The following is an 18,749-nucleotide window of genomic DNA, read 5'->3' on the forward strand; positions in this document are numbered from 1 at the left end:
TTATATTATTGCTCAAATTATTAATAAAACTTCCATTATGCATGAAGTATTTAGTCAGTTTCTCTTATGAAGTACTTTGTAAACACTGGAACTAATTAGGCCGGGAAAAGAGCAGGAAGGTAAATGTGCCCCTTTCTACTCACAGACTGCAAAAAGCTAAGTGACTTCTGAGGATCAGGAGGTCAGTTACAGTAGTAACTGCAAAACCCACAGCTCTCAGCCTCCAGCTCAGGTGTCACTGTTGAGTTAGGAGTAACCACTTACCATAGTTCCCAGACATCTTAGATGTCATGAAGTACTGGACCTACCCATCTCTGTCTCTGGGGAAATTCATGGAGAAATAGGTGAGTCTTGATATTGCATAAATATTAATTATCACAGAGTGCTAAAGAAGATGTTATTTGTAGATGCCAGAATTAGCATTCTAAATCAGAATTGTGGTGTATTGAACAAAAGGTAGATTATTTGCAAAGATGCCAAACAGATTTTAGTCACCTTGGTTGTAAATGCCTTTGTTTTGAAGTAGGATCTCAATTTTCTTTTCCTGTCGTTATCCCTGTCCGTCTCCAAAGCTTCCCACTCACATTCAGCAACTGTCATTGGAAATAACAGCCTAAAGAGTTTGGAAGTCTCCTCGGACCCCTTCGATAGACTTCAATTCCTGTTTTCTCATTAGAACATTCATACTTTTGTGCCTCAGTGGGAAAGATCAATTATTTCAATGTCAGTGGTGGCAATATTACCCCTAAGATTTAGCAATTTTCAAAGATCTTTTAACTTAATTAGAAGCATTTGTTGTAAATTGAATTAAACCTGTTAAAAGTGCAATGTGCTATATTAAATGCATAATATCCAAATTGGCCAAGAAGGCACAATTTTAAGGAGAACGTTCCAGTTTTAAAATGTTCACATTGCAATAAACAGGAAAGTGTTCCTTCCATCAGTTTTCTGAAAGTGGAGAGAATAGGTAAGGATTTTATCCCAGAATATTTAGGCAAATGTATATGTATAGATAGATATCTTTGTATAAAACAAAAATATTTCATACAAATGCTTGAAATAAGAAAGATAAAGCAGGGAGGATACAAACATTAGAATAGCTTAAAAATAACGCTGAAGTCATAGGTAATTAGTATATTAGCATTAACACAACACTTAGTACATAATTGAAATTTTATAATTAATTTTTTGACAAATACCTCCTTTTTCCAAAGACGACCCATCTTACCTTCACATATTTTCCCTCATTCTCTTAACACGTGATCACTGTGAACTGGTGCAGGGAATGCCAACAAGTCAAAATGGTTAATGGCACACTGCATGGTTTCACTAGGCTTTCCCTAACTGACCTATAGAAAATTCCCAGGGTAGTTTTCAAATGTCTCAGGCACTAGGCAAAGACGAGGAGAGGGGCTAGGCTATTTGAATATTGCAAAGGGTATATTAAAAGATAGGCTAGTTCATGGAGGCAGAGCTTTCTGTGGACGAAAATGCCTGCAAAACCATTTGATTTGGAAGCTCTGCTCAGGAGATGGGCGTGGGGAGGGTGGCCTAGAATCTTCGGAGGGAACATGGCCTTGCTTGCACTTTCATGTCAGGCTTTAAAACTCCAGAGCTGTGACAGAGTAAATGCTCTTGGACATTCAAGGGAGCTTGGATCCAAACCTCCCACAGATACTAAAGCCCTCAAGTACTCAGGTCCCTAGTAGACTACATCCTGCTGAGTGTATAGAACCTACCCACATCCTCACTCCCTTGGCACGCTTACAGGACACCTGATACTGTGTATATCTATGTCAGTGGTTATCAGCCACACTGCTTAGGGACTAGTGGCAAGGAAAATGTTGGCACATGCTCAGGATAAATGCAAGTTTTAAAAAGGTTTTAATTTTTTTTTGAGAATTTCATACATGAATGTTGTATTCACATGATTTCTCACCCTCTTTTCTCCATTCCAACTCATTCCGAGTCACCTCTTCAACCCCTTCTTAAAACCATGACCTCTTTTTCTTCATTTTAGCAATTAACTCATGACCTCTTCCTTATTTGCACCAACCCCTCCCCCCCTTCTCTCAGTGGCACTCATAGCGCCTTCCGTCACTGTGAAAGCTAGTCCTGAGGGAGCACATTTCCAGGTCAATTCCAATTTGATTCCTCCAAGTCCTGTGTTTAAAACATGTGGTGTCCTCAGCAATAGGGTCTTGCCTTCAAGTTCTGGAGGCTGCCAAGGTCAACAGTCTATCAACAGTCTATCTTATTTGGGGGTTTGCTTGAACTCTCCTGACTCGACTGTTACTTTCTCAGACCTGTTACTGGGGTTTCTCTTAGACACTCTGTGACTCTTGGAAGGATAAATATTACTCAATGTGATGTAATTATTGGTCCATTATATATGTATACATATATATTACAAGCTACTGAGTTCATTTAGCATTGCTTGTGTGTACAGGTGTTTAGGCATGATCCCTTGAGATTGGAGCCTTGTACTTGGGGAAAATACATAGAATCTTCCTCTTTGAGTAACTGTTAACTACCTATAGCTTTTCATCAAGGGGTGCAGCCTTGTGAAATTTACCTATCCATGTTGGCATGTAAGCTGGTGGTGTCATTATGCAGGTCTTGTTTATACAACCACAGTGTTGAGATTTCATGGGTGCAGCATCCTTGTCATGTCTAGAAGATAATGTCTTGTAGCTGGTGTCCTGGTACTCTGGCTGGGATAATCTCTCAGCAGATTATTCTGAGATGTTTCCTCAGCCGTAGGTATAATGATTATGTTGAAGACCTACGGATTGAGACGGAACACTGCACAGTCACTTGCTCTGTGCACTTTGACCAATTGTGCATCTGTGTGATAGTCCCCATTTGGAAATTTCCTTGGTAAGGAGTGGCATCAGTAAAGTAGAAAGGGACCACAGTTGGGGGTGGAGAAGAAATAGCTCCAGAGGAGGAGCCTAGTGCAATACAGGTGCTATGGAGGTGAAAGGGGAAAAAGAGGGGGACGCTAACTGAGAAGGGGGATGAAGACTAATACAGAGAGAAGGTGGGAGAGAGATAAATAACATTAAATATGCTTGAAAAGTCCATGGAGAAACATTGTTTTATAATCATATATATGGATAAATAAGTATATTTATGTATAAGTATATATACGTAAGTATATGCATATATTTAAGTATATTCATTTCTAAGTACACACACATACACACCATATCACACTGAGTACTAATCAATGTTTTCTCCCAAGAGTTATAGACCATCTAATATAACAGAAACTCCAGTACGAGGCATAGGACACCTCCAGTTCAGTTCTTGGTCAGGGGAGTCCAAGAAACTGCCCCCACAAATAGACTAATGTTATTGCCCTTGGTTGCCTCCCAGAGCATGTTGGTAAGACCCCGAACCCAAAGGCACCATACATTTTGGACACCAACCTTGGAGGAATCAGACTGGAAGCAATCTTGAAGCTTCATCCCTGAAGTCTAGCACTCATAGTATTAGAATGTGCTCCATAAGCTGCCAAGAGAGTGGAGCAATCGGCAGTCCCACCCAGCTGTAAAGCCCATGAACCACAACAAAGACAGATGTGGCAAGGTATCCCCAGTGGTGCAATAGTGCACTTTCATCCTGGGGGTAACTGACAGCTGTCTAATTGGACTTAAGACCTGCTCCATAAAAAGTCATGTCTGCTCCTGTAAGCCTAGTCAACTACCCATGACTCTCCAGTCATGGGTCATAGGCCCTAGAGCAGAACCCACTATTGCCATTTTCCTAAACAAATATAATTTCTAACTGTATGCTAAATATTTATCTCTATATCCACAGATGACTGTACCTCTCACCCTTCATCAAATGCAATATTGGAAAAAGTATTTTCTTTAGACTAGGGAGATGACTCAAAGTGTAACATGTTTGCTGTGTTAGCATGAGGATCTGGCTCTCAACCACCCACAGAGTTAGAGGTGAAACAGAGGTGAAAGGTTCCTATAATTCCAGATCCAGGAATTGCAAACACAGTCGGATTCCACAGGCTCACTGGCCATCCATCCTGGACAAATGGATGTGCTCCAAGTTCAGTGAGAGGTTCTTGTATCCAAAAATAAGATGATGATAGGCCAATGAGATGGCTTAGTGGGCAAAGGCACTTTCCATGAAAGCCTGGCAACCTGAGTTCAATTCCCAGAACTCGTGTAAAGTTGGGAAGAGAGAATCCATTTCGTAAAGTTGTTATAGGAGCCCCACTCACATGCTGTGGTGCGCCCGCGCACACACACACACACACACACACACACACACACACACACACACACACACACCACACAAATAACCCATTAAAATTAAATGTATTTTCAGTTAAAGAAATTAGACTTTAATCTGAGAACTGTCGAAGGGATGAGATGTGCTGTGCCTTCTTCTTCCTCAGCCTCCACATCCACTTTCAAAATTTCTCTTCATTTTGGAGAACTCAGAGGAGAAGTTCCCTCTGGCCTAGTTTAAGATAGGAATTTGCCCTGTGTTTCCTTACAGCACTTTATACATCATTAAAGTACTCATGTGCTGGGTATCAGCCCCATGAGGTTGTGCTTTGCACTTGTCTGTGTCTGTCGATAGACCGAAAGCTCTATGGGTAGATGGCCCCTTACCCTTGTTCATCTTAGTCTACCCTCATATTCTGTGTTGCTTCTGGGACAAACGATGCACACCTGTAACTTAGGGCAATGAAGAGTTCTGACTTTACACTTCTGGAAGTCAGAGGTCTCAATTAGGCTTCTGGTGGAAATGGAGGCATGACAAGGACTGGTTTTTTAGAGGCACCAAGGGACAATATTTCCTTGATCTTTTCAACTCTACAACTGGTCCTCATTCCTCAGTCATTTTCTTCATAGGCTACAAATTCAGGCCAAGGTTTCTACACTGCCCTCTTCCTGGCTGTCCCTCTGGTTCTCTCTCTCTGTCTCCTTCTCTGTCATCTTCCAATCTTTGAAGACCCTGTAATTACATTGGGCTCATCTCAAATAATTTAGAATAATCTTATTTTAAGCTAAAACAAAAATTTCTTCTGCTGCTTAATTCACCACTGCCATATAATTTTACATAATCACAGATTCCAGGGTTTAAGGTGGGTGATATTTTCAGAGGTACTATTCTTCCAATAACACTATCACAGGGCTTGGCATGTCAGACACATTCAGTGTTAATCTGGGAGTAACCAGAATTCAACAAAGGAAGCAACGCACCTTTCAGGTTTCAGGGCAAGGGGCTGTCAGCCTCCTGGTATTTCTTCATCTTGAGGTTTTCTGATAAACTCATTCAAAAGGTGATAAAAAAAAAAAAAAGGCCTGATGAAAAGACAGGAACATGAAGACAACATTCTTGGCTATGAGCCATGTTTCATTGAGCAAATCATGGAATAGACTCGAGCTTTAGTTCTGATTCTGCGACCACTGGAGAGACTTGGATGTGACCTCTGCATATTCCTTTATGTCTTTAGTTTATTTATTTTAATTTAACATTTTTATGTCTTCATTTTAATTGCTCCTTGAAGTACTGAATAATATGTCCCAGAAGGCCTCAGAATCATTGTGCACATTTGTATTTAAAAACAAAACAAAACACAACAGCGAAGCTAGAGAGAGAGTTCAGTGGGAAAAGAATTTGCCTCCTGAGTGTGAGGAGCTGAGTTGGGTCCCCAGAACCAGGTAAAGCCAGCTCCAGTTGTCTGTATCAGTAATCTCATCATGCCTGTGGTAAGATGAAGGGTGAAAACAGGAGAACCTGGAAGCTCATAGGCCAGCTAGACTGGTGGGCACAGTGACGAAGAACAGGAGAGCCTGTTCTGAACAAGGTGGGAGGTGAGAACTGACCCAAGATTGTCCTGTGACCCCACAGTCCCTTCACTCACACAAACGCTCAGAGACATCATACACATACACATATAAAACAACCTCCTGATGAATAGAATGCAGTGAAATTCTTTTTTTTTAAAATGACCCAATAAAATAAACATTTATCCGCCATCATCAAGTTTTTAAAACGTTACATGTGGATTATATTTGGTTCTGACTGGAAGGACTATGGAAATTTTAGTGCCATCTATTGGTGCTGATTTTAAAATAAGGGTTATCACAGCTAGCTAATGAGTTGTTACCGTATGCAGCTTACTTAGGGTTTGTGTTCACTACAGAAAAGAGTTTAAGAATGCATTTTGTGCTTTTTCTTCTCCAAAGCAATTTTGGTCTTTCCTATGTTATTATTATTACACTGATGGATTGTAGAAATCTTGTTTGATTTCAGGTCTCTGTAAAGATTGGGCATGCAAGGGGGATATATGGGTGTCATATGAAATGTGACTGAAGTTCAGAGAAATAGGTTTCATTTAATAGCTGAAGACTGGATGGCCTCCCTATTCCCCCCCCCCCCACCCCTGCCCTCTGGCAGCTCACCCCTGAGCAATGGAAATACTGTCTGCAGGAATCGAGGAGGGGCTGCTGGCCTCAATGTGATTTTCCAGTGATCTGTGTACTCTATGGCTTCCTTCATAACCAACAAATCAATTCCCACTCTACAGATTACACACCCCAGTGGTAGATGCCATTTATTATCCATTTGATGGTCACACTCTTTGTACATAACCAAGAAAGATTACAGGAGAAAGGCAGAATGGTGGAAATGAGGATGTGAATATTCCACAAGGACAGGCATCTTGTGACATGCATTGCATGTTCACGAGCCCAATGAAGGAGCTCTGGCCAGACAATTGTAAAACATGGAAGCTGGGATCTGTTAAATGAAATGCATTTTGAATGTTATGTATAGAGACAGTTGTGGGTGTAATTCTATATAAATCTGCATTGAGATTCAGGTGCAATCTCTAAATGATTATAAGGCAAGAGTTGCTGTATATTGTAGTAGGGACATCAGTTATAAAACTATGCCTCACTAGCCTCTTTAACTAATAAAACGTAATTCCTTATTTTATTGAGAATCACCTAGCACCATCAATTCTTTTGCTAGTACCGAATTTCAAGGCTTATAAAATTTTAAGCACCAGATGATTAACTTTTTCCTAAATTCTTTGAATCCACATGCATGGTTACCACCATTAAATGAATGAAGACAAATATAGATTTGTATTAATTCAGAACAAATGATTGAGTATTTTGAATGATATCTAATGTAACCTTGGTGTTATTTTTTTTTCTTTCTAAATAAAATGTCTGACAAGCAGAACTTTGTTTCTGGGTGCAAGCAGGAATACTTCATTTGTGGAACTAACTGGGAGTGTGGCTTTGGGGCAGTTTCTGTGCATAAGGACTCAAACTGCTTAGCCATTTATGTCGATGGACGTGAAAAGAACAATGGGAATTTCCACTCATCAAATAAGCTCCCCTCTTCTTGGTTTTGCACCATTTGAGGCTTTCTAGCTTTTTGCAAACAGCACGCTGTGAAGCCTGCATCTGATTTCTCCTTCCTTTGAAGAGGTGAAACAGTGATGGAGTAATGAGCGGAAGAGATCATGTGCAGGATATTTTTGCTTGAGTGGTGGAGAGAAGTCTGGGTTTCATTTCCCATGATGGAAAGGCTCTTCTGGGGTTCTCTCCTAAGAGACATCAACCCTGACAGCATCTCTGTCTGTAACCAAGGCCCCTTGCAGGGTGTGTGTGTGTGTGTGTGTGTGTGTGTGTGTGTGTGTGTGTGTGTGCATGACTGTATGTGTTGCAGGGACTTAGACTGCAAAATATCCAAGAACATTTTTTTAATGTGATATAGAAATGCTTGTCTTGTAGGGTGGATACATAGGGGCTTAGATTTGTCAAACCCTCTGAGCTATGCATATAAAATATGTACAGTTTATGGTATTTAAATCATAAGTCAATATTTGGAATTTCAAAATACTAATTAGATTCAAGCATTCTGAAGTTAACCAGGCATAATGGATGGTGTGCAGACACAAAGTTGCTGGTAACTCTCATCCAAATTGTTGAAGTTGTAAGGAAATTGATGAGCCGGTCCTTGCCTTTCACCATAACCACACAACACAGGGCTGGAGTGCAGAGGTGTGCACATGTGCAGATGGAGTTTGTGATGAATCACAGCACCCACCTCTGATCTTAAACTCTCATTTCATGTTTTGTGTGTGTGTGTGTGTGTGTGTGTGTGTGTGTGTGCACATGCACACATGCTGTTTCTATTTCACTGTTATTCATTTGTGTGATTGAAGGGCATGCTCAGCACAGTAGTGAGTGATGGTCCACTTCTCCATGGCAGAACGCTCAAGGGACTGTCAGTTTCGGCCTTAGTGTCCTCCTAGCCTGTGAGGACCAAGAGGCCACAGTCATGTCCTTCCTTGTTGATACTTGGTTGTCACACTCATGTTTCCTTGGCTCATCTTCCCTTCCCATGACATGCTTGTCATTGTATCCGACAGTCTTCAGCCAGCAGTAAGCTTTATTAAGTAAAGTCTTTTTCAATGCATCCATGGATTCCACACTTTTCTGTTAAAAATCCTTAATTTTGAATTATTTGTGTATCTTAGTGCTAGATGAGCAACTCCCTTCAGTTTCAAATTGTTCATTTTTAACCATTTGAAATGGTTTTATTTTTAACAACAGATAAACCTAATTTTTATCACATTTGATTTGTTGTTGTTGGTGGTGGTGGTGGTAGTGGGGTGTGTGTGTGTGTGTGTGTGTGTGTGTGTGTGTGTGCACATGTGTATATAGTGGTGGTAAAAGGACAACTTTTGGGAGTGGATTCTTTTCTTCTTCCATGTGGATCCCAGAGACCAAACTCAGGCTGTAACGCTTGCTAACAAACTCCCTTACCCACTGAGCCATCTCACTGGTTCCAATTAAAAAAAACAAAAAAACAAAAAAAAAACGACTTAAGAACGTGCTATTGTGAGCAGGTGAGAAAAGAGGAATATACTTTAGATTTACACATTTTTTCCAGAAAAATTAATTTTACTATTTATAATAACTCCTTGCCATGTTTCATGACATAAGCGTGTAGCTCAGTGACGTGTGTATTTACATTGCTGGACATCTCATCTCAGGAATGTTTCATCTTGTAAAGCCTAAACCATGACTCATTCCACAGCAAGAAAGGATTGTCCTTCTGAACTCCATTCAACATTTGCTTCCTCTGACTTTAACTGCAAGAGAAAGGTCATATAGCAAATCCTGTAGTTTCTATCCCTTTGTGAGTAGATTAGTTCACTTTAATTGTCCTCAAGGCTCATTCACGTTGTAGCATGTGTCAGAATTCCCCTATTTATTTTATGCTAGACAATACTTTATTGCGTGTTATCAGGACTGTTCCGTTCATTCATTCATTGGTGGGCGTCTGTGTTGCCCTTATGTCTTAGATGCTGAAGATGCTGCTGCCACGAACAGGGATATGGATATCACTTCTCTGCTCTGCTTTCAATTCCTCTGGGTGTGGATTCATAATTGGGATTGGTGGGCCATATAATAGTTTGTTGTATTTTCTTTTTTTAGTTTTGGTGTTATATACACCATACTGTTTTCCATGGTAGTTTACTGTTTTTATGTTCCAGTTATGACTCGAGAATTCTAATACCAATACTTGGGATTTTCCATTGTTTTGTTGCTATTGTTGCTTTTAATAGGCCTTGTGAGGAGGATGGATTCGTGTCACGTGATTTTCATTTATATTACCTGAGCTCACATTTGCCTGTGTTGTCTTCAATCATCCATTGCAACAAAAAGGAACATGAATGTGCTTGATTCCAAAGGTCTAGGAATAATTTCATTCAATTCTCTTCACTAGCAGAGCACTTCCCTTTAGAGCATGTGGTAGATCCAAGTTTACCTGTGATTTCTCCATTTGCAGCTGCTCTTCCGTTGTGGGCGGCTGTGGAGCCGGAGAGTTACCCAAGCACCTCCACTTTGCATCCGTGTCCTTGTTTGCAGAACTTGAATTAGCCCAATGGCAGAGCCAGGGCTTCTGGTACCTCCTTCTGCTGACAGCTTCCCTCTGGTTCCTGAGGCTCTACCTACATTACCTGGGCCAGTGGCTTTTCCTCTGGGCCCTTTCAACTCCAGTTACAAAGTAAGTGCTTTCCGGGGCACATCAAGGGGATGTATTTTCATCTTGCTAGGGCAAACCAAAGTACAAAACATCTTTCCCGGTTCACTTATTGGAAGACCTCAAATGGAGGCCTGATTTGAAGAGACAAAAGAAATCTTTACCTGAGATCAGGGGCTTTTATTATAGTTACAGTCTCAGGCTGTGGTTGGCTCATATATACAAATACTTAACTCGTGCATCAATATTTATTTAAAATTGAGCACATTCAAATATGTACGGATATCTGAGCAGGACTCAAGAAGAAATTTGGCAATGATGTTTTTGTTTTATTTTGATTTTATAAGAGTGACAAAGGCTGAAGGTATTTCAGAAGTAATGTTAGTCTGATTTATTACCATACTCAGAAAAGGAAAGCTTGCTTCTTCTACAAAATGATTGAATTCAAACAGTTACCAAACTCAAGCCCAGGCAGCTTTCTGGGCCATTATCCTGTGGGGGAAAATTATATTTTAAAGGTTGTCTGCCTGTAAACATGATTCCATAGACACTCTAGATAGACAGAGAGATAACAACACAAGTAAAAGTCATTTTCTCAAATGTGTAGATGGTACAGATAGAAACACACGTACATAGTTTCCATTAAGATGATGATGAAGAATTTTAAGACTTTGTGCAAAGAAATGTGTATGTGTATATATGCACACAGAGTTTTTAATTCTCTTCTGAAATGAGGTAGCTAAAATTTGGATATGTTGTAGATATGAAAATTTGTATGTGTCAAATAACTACATTTTCACGAAGGAATTCTTGCATGGATATTTTCATTGTGTGTGTGTGTGTGTGTGTGTGTGTGTGTGTGTGTGTGTGTCTGTCTGTCTGTCTGTCTGTCTGTATTTATCTATCTATCTATCTATCTATCTATCTATCTATCTATCTATCATCTATCTATCATCTATCATTTATCTAGCAATCTATCATCTCTCTATCTCTCTCTCTATCTCTCTATCTATCTATTTCCTTAGTTTCCAAAGTAGAAAATACAAATGTTCTAGCCTGAGCTAATGACCTTTTATTAGTCACAGTTTTATACTTCATTAGAAGAGGAAGCCTTATCTTTGTTAGTTGTTAATCCAACAAGACTGCAAAAAATATTTTTGACAGCTCATTTTGGTCAATTTCTTAAATAGAGGACTTGGACCAGTATAACATTTGGGGGGCCCTATTGTATAGTTCCACAGTCCTGACTCACACAGTAGCTCCAGGCCACATCTCAGCTGTGAGCTATAGCAATAACAACACCGATAATGAGAGCCTATTTTACCCTCACTGTGTCAAGTCCTATACTAAGAAATCTACATCGTTCTATTTCATATCCATGACAACACAAGAACGAACCTCCTTTGGAGTCCTCATGATTCACCAAAGGGTGAGCTCTGACATAGTTTTACACAGGCCAAATTGGAGAGAGATCTTTGCATGAACATCATTCTCATGTTTTAGGGAAAGGTGATAACAAAGCCACATGGCAGGCAGACCTTGTTACTGGTTTGAACTGGATTTAAGCCACAGGGCTTCGGCTTGTGCCATTAGTCCTTTGCTATGAAATTTCAGTTGCTAGTGATGACTGTGCTTTTGATGTTGGAAGTTGGAGTCACGCCAGAACAGTCATAAGCAAAATCAATAACCTTCAGCCAAAATTCTGAAGTATCATTAGATTTATGCCTATCTCTTATTTTTATAAGACATTGACTCATTAGAAAGTTCACTAGTGTATTTTGCATTTAAAATTGACCACTAATATGTCCTGTGTACCAGAGAAGTTCCTGATTTATACATGGCTCTACTGAGTGGCTCTAATGATATGCTTGATCCACTAATTTTTTTTATAAGAATAATGAACAAGATAAGTTGCATTTCCTTGATTGTGAACTGTGGTCAATAAATGTTGAAGACTTCTAACACTCAATTTCAGGTGCCATTTTGGGTCAAGTGTTTTGTATTTTTAATAAAGAAAGCAAGGACATAGATCTGTCGACTGCTTTGCATACTAGCCTTTGCCTAATTCTTGCTGAGTTCCTGTGCTTTACCTCCAACAGATTCCAGTTTTATTCCTACACTGTTGAGCTCTGCTACCCGACTTCTTCACTTAACATTGGAGAAGAGCTGGCTGTGATTGCGTTGGGGCCTTTGGCTCTGAACACAATAACATTCCCCTTGCTTCTGATCAGATGGGGCTGTCAGCTCCTGTTTTCCTACCGCCCAGATGTCTTGTCAAAGCTAATCATCACGATGGGACTATGGACAGTTCTAGACCCATTGGCAGTGTTTATAGTGGATACTTTCCTGGGGGTAAGTCAAGTAAAATAACCAAGACATGAATCCATGGCATGCAGTTCAGCACAGTGCACGACTCAGTTGACATGGGATATTTCAGTAATGATGTCATTCAGTCTTCATCCTGAACTGTATAAGAAAAAAAAAAACATGGATGGTCTCATAAAATTGATTCAAATATAATTTTAATTATTGAAAATACTTTAAAAGTAAGTAGGAGATTATCTAGAAAATAGAATGCAAACTAGCTGTCATATTTTCAAAATTATTCCCAAAGTTCTTTTTTAACATAAAAATAAAAACTTTTTGTAATTTTTTTTAAAAAAAAAACTAAAGATTTTCATAGACAAATTTCTCTGAAAAGAACTTTTACAGTAGTTCATTCAGTGTGAAGGGCTGCCCACCTGCTTTCCACTGTGATAGCTTTATGTAATAAATATAAAGGCAAGAGATAAGAGCTGCTGGAATATTTTGAAGTCATAACTTTTCAAAAGTCACCCCTCAGGCATTTCTTCCAACTTTTGTGATGATTACAGAGTGACAAGCACATTTCACCTTAAATATACAGCCTTAGCATTATGAATGATTCCCAGTGATGGGCAGAAGCACACTGCTGCATAGAAGGACATGATTCCCGTGCTAGGAAAGGATTCTGTGCTTTTAATCATTGTTGTGCAATTTCTTTCCTATCTATGTATGAACTGAGTTAGTGGGGTAAGTAGTATCTCCATTTTTCAGTTGGAAAAAATAGTTACAGAGAATTCTAGTGCTTCTCAAAGGTAATACACGCAGCTCGCGTTGTAGTTCCAACTAGGACTCAGATTTCTGAATTCTGAAGCTGGTGTTTCTCTCATTGTATCAAAATCTCTTCATAACACTTTGAGTCCATATATTGTTCTATGGAATTAAAAATGTGTACTTTCTAATGATAATTATTCAATCTCAACAAGCTATTTAATTTGCTGATGGATATGACTATAATTTGATACAAAATTATATGATATGGTTATTATGGTAAATTTATTTGACACATCCAAATCTCTGGCTGCTTTGAGTTTGTAAAGTATACAGTTTCCTGACCTATGCTACTGAATGATTTTTCAGCACTGAGAATCAAACCCAAGGCTATGCACATGGTAGGCAAGCACTCCACTCCTGAATTATATCACCAGTAGATAATTCTTAATCTTTGTTTTGGATCAGAACCTAGTCCAGGTCTTGGTAAGACAAAGCTTATGGACTCTGCCCCACAGTTCCTTCATCGATGGGTATGGGTGGGGCACAGATTTGTGCTTCTACCAAAGTCCCACTTGATGGGGACTCTGTTGGTCAGGAGCCACAGTTTAAGAAGCTGAAGTCATAGGCATGCAGGAGGCTCTGAGGAGCATACTGGGAGGACCCAGGAACACTAATGTCACTTGGAAGACAAAAGCCCAGCATGCAGGTTGCTCAATGGCCCACCATTTATTTTTCTGTCCATTATCTGTGACTCCAACCAAAGATAAAATCTAGCATCTTTATCAAAGTTTCATTTAACTTTTCTAAAGTTCTATATTAGATTATCGAAGCACAACTGAAGATGGTGTCTCAAAATGTGATAATTCAAACCAGAACACACTTTAATTTGGTGGATATAAACTTTAAGCAATTTTAAAGTGAAAAAAGGGGGGAAATCTAAATTAAACTTTTTATATCTAGACCTGGTGATAATATAAAACATTAAACAGAGAGCAGATGGCTATTCTAAATTAATTTGATATGATCAAATACTCACTCATAAGGTTATATGAAGTTGTGCATTGATGTTCCACATTCCATGCGTACATAGTTGGTATGGATGGGCTCAGTCTATATCACTATGCTAAGCAGATCTTAGTGTGTTGACAGACTATACTGTTAATTACATCTGCCATTACTTCTCTCAACCACATACTATTAAAACTTAAGTCCAAAGCACAGTCTCTGATGCACTCCTGAGGACACGGTACACCTTGGGTGCCAGAGCAGGCAGCACAGCCTGACCTCCCTTTTCTACTTCTCCTAGGCTATCCCATGCTACAGCATTGCTGCTCAAGCTTGAATATTTGTGGGCCCCCAGAGTTCTTACTTCAGTGTTCACTATGGCTCATCAGGAAGGGCCCAGGACTCTGTATTCCTTATGGTCTTGGGTGATGTTATTTCCCTGGGCCGCTGCCTAAGCAAGATGATACTAGACATGTTGTCAGGGGAACCTTCCCCACCAATGCTGTTTGGTAGGCTGAGCCTTCACTTCCTGTGGGTTGATAGGCTCCTCTTGACCAAACTGGGATCCTGGGGGCTCTGAGTCCGCTGGTATCTTTTATATGAGAATCTTGAATACTTAAATGACCTCTGCTGATAAAGCTTAGAACTGGACGGTTGCAACTGTGGAAAACTTCCATGTCAATCATTTAACATTATTAAAATGAACTCCAAACTGCACAATAGTCCATGAGTGTGTTCAGGACGGTCTTGCTCTTGTGGACTAGAACCATGTGTAGCTGACATACAGTCTTCTGTTTTCACATGCCAGATGTGATTGCTTTCTGAAAGCTTGGGACCATTAGCCACCTTGGTGACATGGTGAAAGAGAGAACTACTGGAGGCAGTAGTGTGCTTTCTACCTCATCCCTAGTTTCTTTCACCATGGCGGCTATCCTCATTGTGATTCTGAGTGGACTGAGTTAGATCCAGCTGGATTTTGTTCACATTCTTGCTTATGAGTTCTCAAGCAGGCAAGGAAGAGACTGTACTGTCAAGCCTGGTTGAGCAGGAGATGTAAAGACACCATCTGCATTACGGGAAGACCATATTCTGAGGTATCTCACAATTCCTCCCAAAGGCCTGATTGGTATACCCAGAAGGCATGGTCCTCATGCTGAGCTTCCTGCAATGCCCCAGGGGAAGTCAGTTGAGGAGGAGAAGCAGCTGTCCTTGGTAATCTTCGGAGACCTTCTTAGAAAGACTGTCTGCAGCCCATGGGGAATGGCCTTCTTTATTCCAGTTAGGACCCTTAGGCAGATGAAAAGTCAACCAGCCCACTGTATACATGGCAGCTGATGAAGCGAGTATACGTAATTGGCTCTGATGCCTCTGATGAAATCTCTGGGAAGGCAGCCTCTAGTGTGATCGTCTCAGAATGGCCTTACCCTGAAGAAGCTGACATGAATAGTAGGGGATGAATCTAGTGACAGTATTTTTTCCAGTTGCAAAGAAAAACACTTATGTTTATTCTGTCTCCACAAATCAACTCTCCAACTAGCATTTTTTTCAGCTTTCACTACTTTTCATCTACTTTTGCTGCTTTTCCTTGTGATGTAACCACTCCCCAGTAGACCCTACATTTCAACACTTTCACTGGGGATTATTTTCCCAACACAAACTTAATCAAATTACAATGCTCCCTTAGAAATATATGGAGTTAGCCGGGCGGTGGTGGCACACGCCTTTAATCCCAGCACTCGGGAGGCAGAGCCAGGCGGATCTCTGTGAGTTTGAGGCCAGCTTGGGCTACCAAATGAGTTCCAGGAGAGGCACAAAGCTACACAGAGAAACCCTGTCTCAAAAAACCAAAAAAAAAAAAAAAAAAAAAAAAAAAAGAAAGAAAGAAAGAAAGAAATATATGGAGTGGTAGAGAAAAATCACAGAGTTGAAGTCATAGGAAGCAGTTCTATGGTCCCAAATCTGCTATTTATGGTCTATCTGACACCAAATGACCTAGTTAAGCACTTCAGCCCTCGATTTACACATGAGCACTGTGTGAAAGTGGTAATGCACACCAATAGTAGCACCTCCCTGCTTCATCTCACAGTACGGTTAGGTGAAAGAAATGAGAGACTAAGTTGGAATAAAGCTGGAAGAATTCACATATTTCACAAATAGATAGTGATGCACGAGGTATAATGAGGTGATGATACTATGCTGTGTGCACAACACACAAAGTAAGAGGCTACGGTTTCAGACAAGAACCCACAATCGTATAGGAATTCCCATGCACCCACACAGACATAGCACCCATGTTGAGTGAAGGATGTCATTATAGGTCCGTGGCTTTTTCCTTCACATCATTTAGATCTCTGCTCAGGTACCCCTTCTTTGGGGGCATCCCTGACAGCGATATTAAAAAATACACCTGACTCTCCTGTTACAGTTCAGTTATTGAGTGTTCCCTATAGGCCCATATGTTGGAAGCATGTTTTTCCAGTCTGAGGTGCTCTCAGGAGGTAATGGAACTAGAGGGAGGAAATCAGGATATTTGGGGGTAGACCTTCAAAAGGGGCAGCTGGGACTCTGACTCCTTCTCTCTAACTTTCTCCTTCCTGCCATAAGGTCTGCAAGTTTGCTCAGGCATTCACTTGTCATGATATGCTCCCTCCCCTCAGGCCTCACAACAGTAGAGTCTGCTGACCGTGGCTCCAAGTCCTGAAATCATGAACCAGAATAAGACTTCCTGCCTTACAAGTGTATGTCAGGAGTATTCTGTAACAGTGACAACAGGGTGTTGTACCTCTGATGCTTTTAAAAACTATCTATCTATCTATCTATCTATCTACCCATCTCTATATATCTATATATGTTTTCTCACTGTCTATTATTTAAACTTTTCTGAAATTTCTGTTTTCTCTGCAGTGCTGGGGATTGAGCAGTTTCTTAAGTAAGCTAGGGCAAGTGCCCCACAGCTGAGCTACCTCCTAGCCACCTTGTGCCTTTTTATTTTTTTGAGATGGGGGTCTTATGAAGTGGTCCAGATTGACCTTGACCTTAATTTGTAATGTGGTCAGGCTTTGAACTTGCCATGCCTCAGCCTCCTGAGTAGCTGGGATACAGACCTGCAACACAAGCTTGCCTATGGTATTTGGCATTGCATCATGCTTACTGTTGTTCCCATACTCTCGAAAGAGAAGCCTTAGAGGCTAACGTCTTCGTTTAACTTTATTTTCTCTTATTTAAGCAGAAGAGCAACTAGTAGGCATTCAATAGGTGAGAGTCAAATAGAAATTGGCACCTACTGTTTAGATTATGTTATTGGATTCAAACATAAAACATCATGTTTTATTGTTGTTTCATCAATGAATCCTTTTATCTATTTCTTTGTCATTAAGCAAGTAGACAGAGAACTGGAGAAGGAATTGTGCTTGGCAGCCCTCATCCATCTGCTGCTCTGAGTACTAGGAGTGAGGCCACCCTTACCAGGGAGAATCATTAACAGAGTCTAAAGTAGGAGCTTTGCTGTGGTAAAGAAGCAGGTAGTTGATAGTTGGGATTTCTGAGTTCTAGTCATTGCCCAATCCCCAAAAGATATTTTGGTGCAGACAAAATACAAATTAACTTGTCTACTCTTCTGTCCCATCCTCACACATGTGATTTGGATTAGCTACTTTTCAAAGTGCCTTTGAAAACTATATTTATGTAATTGCCAGTTCAAACACTTGAAGAGAAGATCCCTACTTTAGAGTGCTCATCACTTCCACTGGATATCATGGGAATCAAAGCCAAGGAATGTTCATGGTCTGTGCAATTCAGAGGTCAATGCTGTCACATAATGACATTACAGATTCTTTGCAATACAGATTTGTCTTTAAAGACCTCATTACTTTGCATTTATTTATAACCTGGTATAGAATATGTGTTTCCTCCTCTCAAATCAGGGTGTATTTTTAAATTAACCTAATGTAAACTTTAGATTTCAAGCTCACATTAAATAGCCTGATAACTTTTTTATAAGTTTCTGAAATAAGCCATCCCTTTCATGCACAGCACAAATTAAATTCCTATCAAATCTGCTTCAGAAATAAAAGAATCTTTTCACCATCACATTTAATTTCTTTATATCTTGTGCTCATTAAATTCATGAGTTAATAGCACATAAATAAAACATGCCTTTTGCTTCATGAATTGCACGTCAAGTGCCTGCACATTCAAGTCTTAGAAGGGGAAATGAGAAAAACCTGCTAAACCAAGCAGGCAAAACCCAGCCTCTTTTCTCTGTCCTTTGTGCAATTTTCAGTCCTTACAAGATTTAATTTAGAAACAAATTATGGTACTGTAGAGTTTCATGTCTTTAAATTCATCTGACATGGTGATGTCTTCATCCTTATTTCAATCCCTGCTTCCTTTTCTCAGCGCCTTGCACATAATGGGGACACTGCCATTGCAGATGCAGCTAAACTCTACTGGATGTTTGTGCGAACCCAGCACCCAGCCATCCTTGGTGTCGTGATCACAGTGGTACTTTATACTCTGCTATTTGTCATCTCTGCCTTGATTTTGTACTTGTATTGTCTCAGGTAAGGCGCTTCCACTGCTGGGCTCTTCAGTTTCTGGTCCTGAAGTTGAGGTGTGAA

The 18,749-nt window shown here is 40.1% G+C and overlaps 1 protein-coding gene across 1 annotated transcript in view; it reads left to right on the forward strand.

Annotated features, from left to right (window-relative positions):
• LOC131910750 (uncharacterized) overlaps positions 1-18,749 on the forward strand; it is a 280,595-nt gene that overhangs the window by 184,332 nt on the left and 77,514 nt on the right. Inside the window, exons 14-16 of the mRNA XM_059262637.1 lie at positions 9,856-10,074; positions 12,150-12,402; positions 18,529-18,692. Coding sequence (XP_059118620.1) covers positions 9,856-10,074; positions 12,150-12,402; positions 18,529-18,692 — 636 coding nt within the window. The remainder of the gene's footprint in view (positions 1-9,855; positions 10,075-12,149; positions 12,403-18,528; positions 18,693-18,749) is intronic.

Source organism: Peromyscus eremicus, chromosome 5, assembly GCF_949786415.1.
Source record: "Peromyscus eremicus chromosome 5, PerEre_H2_v1, whole genome shotgun sequence".
Lineage (NCBI taxonomy): Eukaryota > Metazoa > Chordata > Mammalia > Rodentia > Cricetidae > Peromyscus > Peromyscus eremicus.